Here is a 15,369-nt window from a genome sequence, read left to right on the forward strand (position 1 = left end):
TTGACAGATCTGAATCTGATAAACACAGATGCATTTTTCCATCCTTTGAATAAGGATAACATGTAGGAAGTCAGTTCTTTATTTTGAAATGTATTACAATTTCAGATATTTAACCCAAACTTTTCATATTTTTCAACAGAGTGGGGAAAAATACAATTCCCATTTTTAATTTTTTTTTGGAGGGGGAGGAAGAAGAAAAAGTTGATAGACAAATGTCAGCATATGGTGACATTTCCCCCCCCCCCTTTTTTTTTTAAAGTGCACCTTGAGTCTAAACTGCTTTTAAAAAGAGGCTCTTTAAAGAGGAGGGAACAAAGTTCTTACCAGTATTTCTTTATTCCATGAAAGTCCCAGGAGATCTTTTGTTGTTGTTGTTTTGTTCTACTCCTTGTTAAACAACTGAAGTCTATTTGATTGAAGAAGGTTTGTAATGACTGGGTTGTTTCTAGTGGTGCTTTCGTGAAAAGAACTTGGCAGGGGATTTGGAATGAAAAGAAGTTCTCACCATGGCTGGGGGGAAATCCACAATGTAAATTTTTATAAAAATTAAAAGCTTTTTGGTGAATTTTCTTGCTGTCACCGAACACTACAGACTAGCAACGCTGGCTCTGTATAGACACAATGCAGATAGATGCGATGTAAGTTTCATTGCATAGATCTGCCATTGTAAATCCATAGTGATTCTTTTCTATTATTTCAGATTTTAGCATGTCCTGAGAATAAACCGTCAGTTGAATCAAAATTTCTACTCACTTTATGATTTGTTTAAATGCTCACTGTGTACTAGTTTTTGACCTGTAAACTCATTTCACTTGTTACCCATGTCAGATTTAAATCTAAAGTAGAAAATGTAGTTTTTCATTAAAATCAGTATTCAGTCTAGCATCTGAAATGTTTATCTGTTCAGTGATGTTCCAGAATGAATTCTGAACTTGAGGTCCAATCTGATCATAACCCCCTAAACAGATGGTTGGACTGCTTGTTTTATTCAATGAAGATCTAAGTGGGTTTTTCCAAAATACTATTCTGTAATTAACTTGTGGTTAAAATGAAATAAATAAAATAATAATACTCCTAAAAGCGTGTTTCTCTAAAGTTCTAGCCACCTTAGTCATTAATTAAAAATTGATTCCTAATCAATAAGGCTATAGTAAAACAAAACCGGACCTAATCACCCAGCATTTAACTACGTCAGCCAAAAAGAATGGTTGTAGTGGAGGTGGGCAGAGCTACTGGCTACCTCAGTCCTTCCAAAATGCCTGCTTAAAAATATTGGCTTTGCCTGGAGTATCTACAGATTTGGGATATTTAAGAGCAAGTGGGGATGTGAATTCCAAAGTTATCTGACGTTATATTACAGCATCTTATTGGTCTCTTTAGCAAACTGGCCAAAGACTGAAATATCCTCTACCGCTGAGAGGAGGTCCTTTGGGGACAGGGTGGAAGCAAATGGCAGGGTAGGACGGGAAAGGCTGTATTATCACTGTCAGTGCTGTGCCTTTTTTATGAGTAGGTGGAGGGTGATAATTTCCATTTTGGTCATTCTTGTAGGATTTAGCTTCAGTGGCTTAATGTTAAAAAGCAAGGAGGACCAAGAACTTCTTTCCTTCTAGCTTGCTCTCTCCTATGAATAGTAGGGAAAAGAATGAATTGGTGACTTTGTGTGAGTTCACGGATCTTACTTAAAGGTGTAAAATATTTATTTTGAATAATTTGTCCAAGAATGCCCTTTGTCATTGCAGCCGGCTTAAGTATTTTTGCAGCCACTTCTGCGTCCTTCCCATGTTCCATGATTCTGGGTTCATTAAGAATAATTAATTTGGGAGAAATCCTTAACATTGAATCGTGGTTTTTAAAAATAAATAAATATGTCCATATTTATTTAGCGCTGAGAGTATAGTAGGTACTTTACAGATGTGAGAAGCAATCCTTACACTAGAAAACTTAGATAAATAGCCTAAATACAGATAAAGTTCAGGAGAAAGATGCAGTGTAAAAGTTTGGTGCTCAAGGTGATCAACTGGGATGTCTTTTATGTTCCAAGATTTTTCACAAATTATCAATAACGTATTGCATTGTATTTTTATAATGGTTTTCTTTTTTGCTAGGCACGTGCTTTAACACCCCAGATAGCAGAAACAGATGCCATTCGATTTTTGGTTGGGACACAGTCTCTCAAATATGATAATCAGGTAAACTTTTGTCAGAATAATACATGTTAAGTATCAGGAATATTCTTTAACTTTTTTTACTGGTCTATTACTTCACTTTCCTGCCAAGTTTGAGCATTAGATGCTTTATTTTAAAAAATGTATTATGTGAACAAAATGTACACATTTTGATAACTAGTTAGGTGAATGAGAAGTCTTTTTTTTTTTTTTTTTTAAAAGGTTAATATAATTTCATAGTCGCCCCATTTTCTAAGACTGGTGAATAATTAATTAAAAATGTTTATCATAACTTATTTGAGAGAAATTACAAATGAATCAAATGAGTTATTTAACAAATATTATTTGACCAGTTCTATTACTAAGTTCTGCTTTTGATTTTGTAGAACCAGTTTAAACTGCAGAACAGGTAACCCAATTAAAATAAAATCCTGCTTTCCATTTTGAAATTGTAGTTAGGCCCTCATGATTTACTTCAGTGGAACTCCTTAAAGACATGTATGTGTAGGTAATAGGCTCATGGGAATAGAGCTGTAGACAAACTTCATTTTTTGCCTGTGAATATCCATAAAACTTCCATCACTGTGTTTCTGCAGGGAGTAAAGGCTACAGTGACGTACAGCCTATACACAGCCATCTTTTTTGTCCAATCTTTCCTTGTAAAAGTAAAATAACTGACTTTTTATAAGATTAACTTTAGGATAAGCCTTTATATTGAATGGCAGGCTGGAGCCCTAAACTAGATTAAAAAACCCATAGTGTTAGTACAGTCACTGACTTTTCACATTAGAATAGTTTCAGAAACAGTATTTATTCACTAATACCTTTAGCGCACAAACAGAGCTTGGATTCAGGAGGTGCATGGTGCTGTAGTGTGCTGACACTTCTCTCAAGCTTCTTTCTTATTCTCCAGAATCTCAGCTTTCATTTTTTTTTTTTAAAAGTCAATCTCTAGCTGTTATGATTGCAAAGAAAACTCAAATGTGAAGGGTATAAATGACATAAAGATGTTTAGAGAGAGGAGAGAGCCTGGAACAGAAGCTCATCACCATTCATCTTAGTGAAGTTTTGTCTCAGATGCCCAGTAGTAACTTAAATGTCAACATGAACTGTTTTGTTTTTCATGTTCTGTTTCTCATTTTGGTGCTACTAGTAGGTGTTGAGTTTGAGAGATGTTCCCCTCCCTCCCCCCAGCCAGTCAAGAAGGAGCTGAGCCCAAGGAGCCTAGCAGAGCGCATGGACAAAGTCAAGCTCTGTCAATGGGGAGCTGAGTTCAGAGGACATGCACAATCATATTTTGAAAAGCTGTACAATCCAGTGTGAGCAGCGTTTCACTTTGGTGGTTCATATGGTTGGAACAGTACCACCACCTTCCACCTCAGTTTAACCACTGAACACAGCATCCATAATGGCATAGCAAACACAGCAGTTTCACCTTGTTTGTTCGTACAGTCACATTGGCACTCTGTAGTATGAAAACCAGACCTTTGCCCTGAAAAGCTTACTCCTTCCAATTGACAGAGAATATGATGGAAAAATAAAAACATACCAAGAGTGGGAGACTGAGGAGACACGATAGAATAGGGGTGCGCAAACTTTTTGGCTTGAGGGCCACATCTGGGTGGGGAAATTAGCCATGAATGTAGGGCTTGGGCAGGGGGTTGGGGTGTGGGAGGGAGTGTGGGGTGTGGGAGCGGGTGCAGTATGCAGGAAGGGGCTCAGGGCAAGGGGTTGGGGCAGAGGAGGGGTGCAGGGCATACGAGGGGGCTCAGGGAAGGGGGTTGGGTGCACGAGGGGGTGGGGGCTCAGGGCAGTGGTGCAGGGAGGGGTGCAGAGTGTGGGAGGGGGCTCAGGGCCGGGGGTTGGGGTGCAGGGTGCAGCAGGGGGCTCAGGACAGGGGTTTGGGGTGCGAGGGGCAGGAGAGGTTTGGGGTGCGGGCTCCGGCCCAGCACTGCTTACCTGGAGTGGCTCTGGGATGGCAGCGGCGCGCACTGAGGCCAGGGCAGGCAGGCAGGGAGCCTGCCCTGGCCCTGCGCTGCTCCAGGAAGCAGCCGGCACCGCAGCCCCTCAGGAAGGGTAGGCAGAGGGCTCCGTGTGCTGCTTTTACCTGTGGGTACCTCCCCCGAAGCTTCCATTGGCCCCAGTTTCTGGTTCCTGGCCAAACCGAGCTTCGGGGGAGGTACCCACAAGCAAGAGCAGCACGCAGAGCCCTCTGCCCCTGCTCCCATGGGGGCCGCAGAGACGTGGTGTCGGCCAATTCCTGGTGTGGGGTCAGCGGTGCCACGGGGCTGGCAGTCCTGTGGGCTGGATCCAAAGCCCTGAGGCGCTGGATCTGACTCACGGGCCATAGTTTGCCCACCCCTGCGATAGAAAATGTAGGGAAGGGATCAATGTTCCTAGAGTATTTTCAAAATTCAGATTATTTTGTTTTTCTCCTGTTAAATATAACCTAGCATGCAAGGGAGAACAGATAGTGCTGGAGCTGAAGTTAGCAATGGAAAGCTACCTGAAACTGAGTTTTGGAGAGGGGAAAGCACATGGTGTATAAATAATAAGAAGAGAAGCTGTTCAAGGTATAAAGATCTGGGTGCAGTGTTATATATCTTTATAAGCTATGGTTGGCAGAGGGAGAAGAAAATGACTTACAGAAAAAATTTAGTTTAAAAAAAACCAAGGAGCAAAACTTTTTTTCATTGTTATATCTCAGATAGTGAAATGCCTGAAGATTAACTATTGACTGTGAAGGTGTTTTATACTAACTAGGTAATTATATGTAATTTTGTGCCTAGGATAAACTATCTTTGACTTCACGGAGTATTTAGCAGAGGATTTAATTACTAGTTTTTAAGGACGAAGTCAGCTTCTAGTTGTCACCTAATATCCAATGAGTTTCAAATCATTAACATTTACTGAAAGGGAAATGTTGACATGGTTCTGAGAAGGTGACCGTGGGCACTACTAATTCTTTACTCTAACCGGGTAGGTACATGTTGACCCTGCATCAAGCACTTTTTTTCACTATCTGACTTTTTTTCTCTTTTTCAAGGGAATAGAACTAACATTAGAGGTACAGGGCTTTTAGCTGACTATTAACAAATAGTTGTGGTTAATGGCACTTGGGTGTGCTTCATGCTATCATCTTCTCCCAGCTAGTCATTAATCCCCAAGAAATGTTATAGGCCTTAATCATTATTGCTTAATTCTGCACCACTTTTTTCCCATTACTTGACCTATCTTTAGTAGCTGGCTGGCACCTTTGGTGCTGTGACTTCTAATGAGGCTCTATACAGTCAGGAGGGTTTTTCATATAGCATCAATATATGCAGAATCTCTTGTTCTGTTTCAAGTCACATAAAGGTGTGTTGTAGAAGAGAGCTAGTTCTAGAGCTGTCCTGATTTATGGAGGTAGGAGGTTCGAAAACAGCTTTGCAGCTGAAGAAATGTAGGTATTTACAGAAGGTTAACTGAAAACAGAAAACCACTTAATTTGTAACATTTATATTAAAAGTGTAGAAACAATAATAATTCAGCACATAAAGCAAAAGAATACCTTTTACCCTTATATAAGGCCCTTCAAAGTCATATAGACAGTTTCTACTCTGCTGTGAAGATTCTGCTTCAGCTGATCTCACAGCTACCAGGTAACTTTGCAAAAGCGAAGAGTCAACTCATGCAGGTTGAGGATAAATCCTTGATTAAAATAAAATTTCACATTTGACAAAAGGTTATTTATTTTTATATCCTTTTGGTGTAGGGAAAATATGAAATATCCTTCCTTGGTAGCTGTGACATGCATCCTAGGTGATCTTTGATGTCTGTCTTGAACAACATTGATTAGTACATTTCAGAGTTGAAGCCCATATGAGAGTGTGATATGAGGTGGTCTGTCTTATTTGCCGTTATGGCATCGGATTATGTTAAGTATAAATTTGGCCCAAATGTATTTGAAGAAAATACTAAATATGAATGACAGAAGAACTAACAAGATTTCATCAGCTTTAGAAATATGTGCTGAATGCTCACAATGGCCAGGCTAAGAAGAACAGCACAAAAACCGTGGAGAGAAAATATTTCTTTTCCGTTGTTAAGCCCCCTCCCTTCTTACTTACAGCAGGCCAACATGTTCACACTTCACTGTAGCATCTCTTCTTGTACCTAGGATGCATGTCAGAGCTACCAAGGAAGGATATTTCATATTTTTCCCTACACCAAAAGGATATAAAAATAAATAACCTTTTGTCAAATGTGAAATTTTATTTTAATCAAGGATTTATCCTCAACCTGCATGAGTTGACTCTTCGCTTCTGCAAAGTTACCTGGTAGCTGTGAGATCAGCTGAAGCAGAATGTTCACAGCAGAGTAGAAACTGTCTATATGACTTTGAAGGGCCTTATATAAGGGTAAAAGGTATTCTTTAGGTTCATGTGCTGAATGACCCACTTACCCTGGTTAATGGGGGACATATAATACACATTGTTGAAGTAAATGGATTTTTGATTTGTAGTTCTTCTTTAGGGAACGAATTGCACTGCAAGGAGTCTACTTAATAATTTCAGTGGAAGGTTTCACATTTTTTGAGGAAGCTGAGAGTAGGGAAAAGATGCAAACAGGCAGGACTGATGTATTGCATGCTGCAGCATAGGCATAAAGTTTTATCCCATATGCAGGATAGTACAGTGATTCTCACATTCTAAACATCCTGCTATATATCTTTCTCTTACTTGAAATGGTGAACTGGAGGTATCCTGTCTGTCTCAGGTTTCAGAGTAGCAGCCGTGTTAGTCTGTATTCGCAAAAAGAAAAGGAGGACTTGTGGCACCTTAGAGACTAACAAATTTATTTGAGCATGAGCTTTCGTGAGCTTCATCGGATGCATTCAGTGGCAAATACACTGTCTCAGGGATGTAAGACTGAGAAGCAATTGTAAAAGATTCACGTCGCAGGAATAATAGGAATTGCCCTTCAGTCCTTACTTTGGGGCTGTGTAGAGGTACTGTAGGCCAAAGAGTTATAAAAGGAAGGAATTCTTCCACTGACTAATTCCAGTGTCCATTGCTATTGTCTTCTCTTTATCTTCACGTCCCAAATTAATATATACAGTATTTTGCTCCCAGTTTGTCTGCAAATAGTTGGAATTGTAAGTTTATCCAGTACAAGTATGCATTTTACCTTTGATAAAGAGTCTCACAACATGCTTTACAGAGACTGACAAGAGCTACAAAGAGAAGGCCTGAAGGTCAGGTACAAAGATGAAATGAGGGAGAAATCATTATAGATGAGGCAGCACAAGTCATAATGTGCAGTTGTGGGAACAGGATGTAGCGGAGGCCAAGGTAGGGTCTGGCAGAGTAGATTATGCTCAAGCAAGAGTTAAGGTAATGTGAAACCAGGGACAATATTTTGAAAGGGAGAGGGTCACTTTAAATTGGACAGGAAGATGGATATGCCTTGGTATAGGGGATGAATAATGTTTCGCTTCATAGATGGATTCATGGTTTGGGTCATCAGATGATGACTGGAGAGAGATGGCTCCTTGAGCATTTTAGATTCTTAGATGTCTTAGAGTCTGACAGGAGACTAGGAGTATGGTACTAGTATCGGGAACCAAAGTCCAATTTAAGAAAGTAATTGCTGATGGCAGCACTGAAGAGAGTGAGGAAAAGATGAATACTAATTTGAGATGAACGAGACTAGAGGATATATCCCTTGCTATGGTTGGGAGTTGATGGATTGAGAGCAAGATCATCTAGTAGTGAAGGGAATACTCAGTACTGCAAAACTAAACAAATCCTAAAACTGGCTTGATTGGTTCTATCTAGCACATTGACACTTCAAAAAATTGCCTACAGCACTGTGTGGCTAAGCTTTTAGTATGATCTAATTTAATAGTAGGGAATAGGATGTCTTAGTTTAATTTCTTTTCTTCGCCATGCAGAGGGTTCTGTTGTTGAACCTCTGATAGGGCTTACTTGCATGGGTAAAGTTACTCATGCATGTTAAGTGTTTTTCGGGGGCAGTCGTAGTCCGTTTCCCCTGCTTTTTGTGTGAGTCTTCCACATGGTAGCTGAGGAAATAAAGCTAATTTTTAAAAATAGGGAAAAGTGTTTATAAAACAAAAGAAAAAATTGGCAAGGGGGAGGTTTGTGAGTAACACCTGAAACCACTTGTTAAAACTTATAAACAATTGGCTAGATTCTAAGTTGACTGTTGTTATAAGTTGAAAGGTTGAATTTTTTTTCCATGTCAATTTTTTAAATGGTGACAGATTTCCTGATGTCGGTGATAAGTGCAGATGTATATACAATAGCTGAAGAGAGAGTGCTGAAAAACTTCTAGGAGGGCATCAATTTTCCTATTACATCTACTAATAATCCCTCCTCCTATCCATTTAAGGGAGATTCATTTCTGTTGATCTGGATACAGAATTATCTTAGACATCTAATGGAGGGTTTGAATGCTAGCAAAGTGATGAGCTGCAAGTTTAGGGCTCTAGTAGCTCATTTTCTGTTAACCATCAAATGGAAAATGCAGTTGTATGCTGTAGTTGCAACACCAGGGAAAAAAAACAAAAGGGATTTCTTCACAATTAGATAATCACTTTTTTTAGAGAAAATATCCTGTATGAAATTAAAGAGTTATATTGTTAGTATAACAATTAATTAAAGTAGATATCAGTCATAAAACTCATATTACATGGTTCTGTGCTGTCATCATGTATAATTAAGACCCATAGGAAAACAGTGGAGCCCTAATGTTATCTTTTTATTGTATTTGTAGATTCACATAATAGATTTTGATGATGAAAATAACATTATAAACAAAAATGTTCTCATCCATGAAGTGGGTGAAATTTGGCACATTAGTGCCAGTCCTGCAGATAAAGGTGTGCTAGCAACCTGCTACAATAAAAGTAAGTGCATTTTCACAACTTATTTGAACTTGTGTTTTAATATTTATGGGATTTACAATAGCTGCACATCTGGCAATACACGAGTAGCTTAAAATGGGATCTCTTTGCACTTTTCCAAAACGCTTTCTTAAATATACATTATTGAAGCAAGATTAAAAAATAAATCTAAGTTGTTTGCCCGATTAAATTTACTGAACTAGAGTTGCCTTATATCTATATTTTTGTAGGCTTCGGTACTTTTAGAGTTAATGTTTACTGGTTTTTCAAACTGGTAACGTAAAAGGTGGTTTCAAAATAGTGTACTGCCATCACTAATCTCTTCTAGAAAGTGCAGAAGCATTTTAATATAGTAGTTACAAATTACATATATAATACTCATACACACATAGAGGATTGTATAGTTTTTACCTAAAATATCTCACCAGCAACAGCTTAAGACTCTTTGGCCAGCCTAAACTTGCATGTACAGCTATTGTCTGAAGATGCTCTGTATGCTTCCTGGGCTAGAATATGTGAAGACTACATATTCTGAGGTTTGAAAAAAATCACTCTTTTCCCACTAGTTAGTGGGAAGTTTATCTCTGGCAAGCAAAGGGACCTGTGATAGTAGTTTGAATAAATATTCAGTTTCGTTAAAATAAATTCTAGGCCATACTTTTTTGAAGATAACCTTCTCAGTGTGAATGGAATATAAATTAACATTTATTTTCCTGAATCTCGAGACCGATCCAGAGCCTCAGCTACTTCTCATACTTCAACCTTTTTGCTGTATCTGTGAAATTAAGACTCTGTTAACTTACTGCTGGTATTCTAACCCATTAATAAAAATGGTAATAAATAACGTTTTCTTACACTTAACAAAACTAAGACTAATTCATAGTGGATGGGTACAGTAACAAACTTTTTTGGTTTTCTGAAGGGGGAATTGGGCTGAAAGACAGAGACAAAATGTTACTGGCGTGACTTATTGGGCATAACTTCCTCACCTTGCCAGTGATCCATGGGGAAGGTTGAAAGAGCTGGAATCTGTCCTAAAATTCTATACCTATTTAAACAACTTCAGGATAGTTTCTCAGTAGCTCCTTGATAAAATCACCTGGTAATGTGCATGTATACTCTGTTTGTTTATAAAAAAAACAAAAACAAACAAAAAACCAAAAAACCCCTAGTTTCTTAATGCTGTTTTTTGTTAGTTTTCTTGAGCTGGTGAGTACAAATTTTAAAGAGCTTTGAACTGTGCATAGTGTGAAATGTGTTAAAGAACAAATTAGATACTTGTTTTTATTTACGGTTGTACAGCAAGTGGAGTAAGTAGGTAGATGATGTCCCATTCATTTTTTCAGTTTTTACATATAAAATTTTGAATGTAAACATTAATAGTTTTAAACTATGTCTACAGCTATCTTCGGACTTTTTTATTTCTAGAAAATATTAAACTTTAATGAAAATCTTTCTAAAATCACTGTTCAAGACTGTATCATGTTGCATTGTTTGTAATAGGAATATGTGTAATAGTTTAAGAATTGCGTTTGTTTAATAGGTAGCTTATTTAATATTTTTATACTAGAGATGATGGGGCTGAATCTAAACACCTCAGTTTTTTTGTAATGTTCTGTTTCAATCTATATTCATTTTTTATCTCTGCAGCTTGGACCCATGTCTAGGTCACATGTTTGATTTTTCTGTTCTGGCCTGTGTGTATTCTAGCTCATGTTTGTTTAGTTCAACAAGTTTATGTATATTAAGTTGTATTATGTGGGCTTCATGCATCTTCATTTAGAATAATCAGCCACAAGCATTTAAGAGAAAACAAGTTCTGATTCAGAAATTTATTACTGATGTTTCTAACTAACAATGTATGGAGTAGAAAACACACAGTGTGGTGTTCTTATAACAAGGAATATTGAATGTAATGGGCAACTTACTTTAAGTAGTAATGCGAGCAAATGAAACAATCAAAACCCTTTTAAAGCTACTACTTTGGCTGCATATTTTTGTCACTGTAAGAAGAGCCTCTAACTTTCCTCTTGTCTAGCTACCAGACATATGAGGGGTTGTCTTGGGATAGCCTTAGTTATTCATATTGAAGCCATCTCTCAATTAGCAGCATAAGACTCCTTCTGGAAAATTTAGATAGGCTCCCATTTTCAACCACAATATTAATTTTAGCTTTCAAGTCACTGCACTATATTGTGTCTCCCTATTTCTATTTACTTACCCCCCATAGACCATTTAATCAGCTGTGTTCCTCAACTTAGTATTTGCTAAATCATGTTAGTGCCACATGGAAAACTGAGAGGGTATTCTAATATTTTATTTTTCCTTCTTTCTGGATCTCTTCTGTTTGAACTTCTTGTAAATTAGTTTGTCATCCATAACAGAAGTTGCCTTCTTCTCTTGGACATATTTGTTTAGTTATATGCTTGTTTTTAACTTGATTATTATAACGCATAGGGAGATGTCTTCTCTGTAATGGACAATTACATAAGTGCTGTCTAGTAATTTTTGATACTTGAAAAGATGATGTTATGGTGCTACATTTCACTGGAAATTGATAAGAAATTTTTTGGATGAGACTAGGTAATTAATACAAGGTCACTGTCTTTCCCTTCAAAGAAAAAAACACACACCCACCCTTCAAATAAGTCTGTCCATTTTGGTCAGTCTGGGTTATCTGCTGCCCCTCTTCAAACTGGGACTGAAAAAGTCTATTGCCAGCACTTGTACTTCAGCAAGATGGCAATAACACTTCAAAATTGTGCGTATGAGAGAGAGATGTGCTGTGCTAATGCAGGACACAAGAAAAATGTGACTTGTGGCCATTTTTAGTAGCTATCTTTGAAGTTACCAAAACGATGGGCAAAATCTGGGGAAGAAGAAAAGTGGGATAATTATGTTTTCACTTCAAAGCTCTTTGAGAGAAAGCTAATGGGTAAAGCACTTATGAACCCCTTCTGTACAAGTCTCCTTAAATACAAGAGCAAACTTATTATACGAAAAAGCCTTGGATGGGAATAACCTCAGTGGGAATAACTTTTGTTTGTTTGTTTGTTTTTTGAAGTATATTTAACTACCAAAGTCAAGACTGAACTGTGGCTTCCTATTGTTTCATAAACCAGAAAAAAGCACAGTATATATGCATCGAAGTATTTGTGAATCTTAATTATTTCTTTCTATATATTTAAATGGATAGACATAATTACCTTTTTTTTTTTTTGCAAGCTATCATGAAATTTGAACCTCCATTTTTTAGATGGAGGTTGAGTATAATACAGATTGTGTACCCCATTTTTTACTACTTGAATAATATTCCCTACTTATATCACATCTGTTGTGAGGCTTAATGCATATTAGTGTAATCTTGCCTCTGTTTCAGTGTTTTTCACTCAATCTGATGTATCACTTTTGAGATGGACTACTTTTCTTCCTAAACTCTCTAACTTCAGTTAGTCTGTCCTGTGTTGCTACAAGATTATCTTGACTACTCTGTTTCCCTAAACAATTTTTTTGTGAGCTTAGCTGTTTCCCTATTTTTCTCTGTACCTTCCTGGCTTAGGGTGAAAATATTTTTTGCAAGCTCTTTGTTACCTTTCCCTCCAATTTTCAGTACAATCCATCCATCTTTTGCACTTAAGTTATTTAGATATTACACATCTAAACTTTAAGTTATTTAGATGTTATAGTAATGGCATCTACTCAACAGAGGGCGCTAACATTTTGGTTCTGTTTAATGGACTTCATTACTCTGAGATGTTTCCCTTATCTTGTATATTTTGAGACACAGCACACATAGCCATGGTACTACAAAATGGTTTGTAACCCACAGGATGTCTGTTTTAATTTTAGTTCAAAGTATTGTAAGAACTGGCTAAGAGAAACATACACTCATTACAGAAAGTTACACCATTCAGAGATCAAGATCTAAAATGGAAGAAATGGGAAACATGAATCACTTCATAATATGATAGTATTAACAGAAGAAAAAGCAGACTTCCAGTATTGTGTAGCGTTGTGATGTTTTTGGTCATTCCTCCTGTGTTATGGAGACTATGAACTAATTTATTGATCAAGAGGAGTGCCCTCCTACAGAGTCTCTCATATATTTCCTCAAGAGTAACGAGATGATGATACTCATCAGCACCTCTGGCAGGCTTTTAAAAAGTCAGAGCCTCTTTCTAGCATCTACTCCTGCCTTTAACTTCCCAGAATACATAGCAGCTGCACCCAGAGCTACAATTGCAATAGTAAGATTTTCTCTTCTGAATCAACCATCTGGCTGGGAAACCACCTTCACAAGAGGCATGAAGCCATGTTTGGAAGCAGGAGCTATATACAAAATATAAGACGGACAACACACAACCTCTTCGCTGCCCCGTGGCATCTGGTACATTTATGGAGCAAGACACTGTAAAAGCGCTGATAGAAATCTTTCACTATCTGTGATTGAGACTGGTGCATATTGTTGGTGAAAGCAACACCCAGGATCTCTACTGATGGAGGGTGTCAGTGCTACTTTTTCACCTTAAAGCTACTGTCTAGCTGTATAAGGTTTGGTTAGTCCAAAGATTACAAAATACCACCTGGTATCCAGCCTCCCATTTTTGAACAAGATAACTGGGAAGCTGGCAAAGAACTATCTTTAAACATTCCTATCCACACCAATATTATGGATCTTTGCCAAATGAGGTTCAGTCCAAGTCATGGGACAGAGAAAGTGTTCTTCATGCTTATGGCACTTTCCCTGCCCATGGACAGAGGGAGGATGTTCATACTCATCCCTCTGGATCTGTGTGCAGTGCTGATAATGGCAAACTACTGTCCTGTCTTGGAGACATAGTAGGTGTTGATGGGAAGTCTCTGAAATAGCTCTGGTCCTTCCTTTTAGGATGCTCACAAAGTGTGGTGTTGGGAAAGTGCTCCTTTACTTCAGAGCACTCACCAGACTTGAGGGAGTCCCACAAAACATGATTCTGTCTTCTGTTCTTTAAACATCTATGTGACTCCATTGGGGATGAATGGGAAGTTGCTAAGTGCAGTGGTCTCAAATATCAGCAGTACAGGTTCGTCACTTTAGAATAGCTTCACGGTGGTTCTTCTGATTGCGATCAGCATCTGGATGAGACAGCTGGCTGAACCTGAATCTTGGGAGGAGAAAGCTGATAGTGGTAGGGATGTAAAATGTTAACTGGTTAACCAATAAGCATCAGTCTTACCGGTAATGCATTCAGTAAATGGTAAGGGGGCCAAGGCTGGGGTCAAAGCTGGGGGTGGGCTGGGAGTGGAGCCCTGGGACCTCAGTGGGGCTGGCTGGTGGGTGCTGGGCTGGCAGCTGGGGCCCTGGGTAAAACATGGGGAGCTTGAGCAGTCCCCACATCCTTAGTTCCCACACCTATGTTGTGAACTCATTAATGGTTAAATGTTTAACTGATATAGTTTTAATAGTTTAAACGGTTATGTTTTTAAATGCTATTTACATCCCTAAATAGTGGCAAAATCAAAGTATTTTAAAGAGGTAACAACTACCATTCCATTTCCCTCTGGTGAAGGGCCTGTATTTATGTGTGTGATAGAATTTGTTCTTATGAAAGGTGAGGAGGCTGAGGTTTGTTTGTTTGTTTTTTTTTTTAAATAATTCAGTACATGTCCAGGCTTGTCATCTGCTCCTGAGTTGTCAGAAACTGTGAACCCTTAATTAAAAAGTCAGAAGATTTTTGGTGTTGCTTCCCATCCAGAACTGTACTGAGAGATGATGGTGGGGATTTTTATGATACCAAAAATTTTTTCCTTTAGGATGTATTTTTTATTTTTGCCTCCTATTTGTTTCTCTTTCTGGCAAATTACAGGAAAGATTTTAAAAAAGGCACAAATACCACCACTGTACTGACAACTTGCACAAGTCATGACTTACTATACAGTAAGCTGACTGATGGGGCTAGCATTCAGCAGTATTTACATAGTACAGAAACATTATTTGATTATTAAGAGGATCTGTTCTGTTTAGTGACTTACACTGCACTTTTCACTACACTCACCACCATACTATCTGAACCAATTTTGGGTTATAGTTTCAAATATTTTTAGGAAATTAAAAATCCTTGTTAGAACAGCTTGCAGAACAAACTGAACATGACCAAAGGATACAAATGTGTGGAGGGAATGATGATGGGGACGCAGAAATACAAAACATGCTACTTAAAGTACTTCTAGACCTACCAAGAATATTTTAAAAACATGAAAAACCAACTTCACGTAGCAGTGAGAGAAGAGGTGCTAACTACACCATCTTACTTC

At 38.1% G+C, this 15,369-nt stretch overlaps 1 protein-coding gene and 1 long non-coding RNA gene across 4 annotated transcripts in view; one reads left to right on the forward strand and one right to left on the reverse strand.

Annotated features, from left to right (window-relative positions):
* The window catches only part of EIPR1 (EARP complex and GARP complex interacting protein 1), a 171,771-nt gene that overhangs the window by 12,131 nt on the left and 144,271 nt on the right, over positions 1-15,369 (forward strand). Inside the window, exons 2-3 of one of the 3 annotated variants that reach the window (XM_048845414.2) lie at positions 2,109-2,192; positions 8,946-9,078. The exons of 1 other annotated variant lie outside the window; for it this stretch is intronic. In XM_048845414.2, the coding sequence (XP_048701371.1) occupies positions 2,109-2,192; positions 8,946-9,078 (217 nt within the window). Of the gene's footprint in view, positions 1-2,108; positions 2,193-8,945; positions 9,079-15,369 lie in introns of those variants that run through there. One more of the 3 variants, XM_048845415.1, reaches the window with a different exon arrangement.
* LOC142071508 (uncharacterized) overlaps positions 12,891-15,369 on the reverse strand; it is a 43,263-nt gene continuing 40,784 nt past the window's right edge. Inside the window, exon 4 of the long non-coding RNA XR_012667567.1 lies at positions 12,891-14,219. This is a non-coding gene — a long non-coding RNA (uncharacterized LOC142071508). The remainder of the gene's footprint in view (positions 14,220-15,369) is intronic.

Source organism: Caretta caretta, chromosome 3 (genome assembly GCF_965140235.1).
Source record: "Caretta caretta isolate rCarCar2 chromosome 3, rCarCar1.hap1, whole genome shotgun sequence".
NCBI classification, from domain to species: domain Eukaryota; kingdom Metazoa; phylum Chordata; order Testudines; family Cheloniidae; genus Caretta; species Caretta caretta.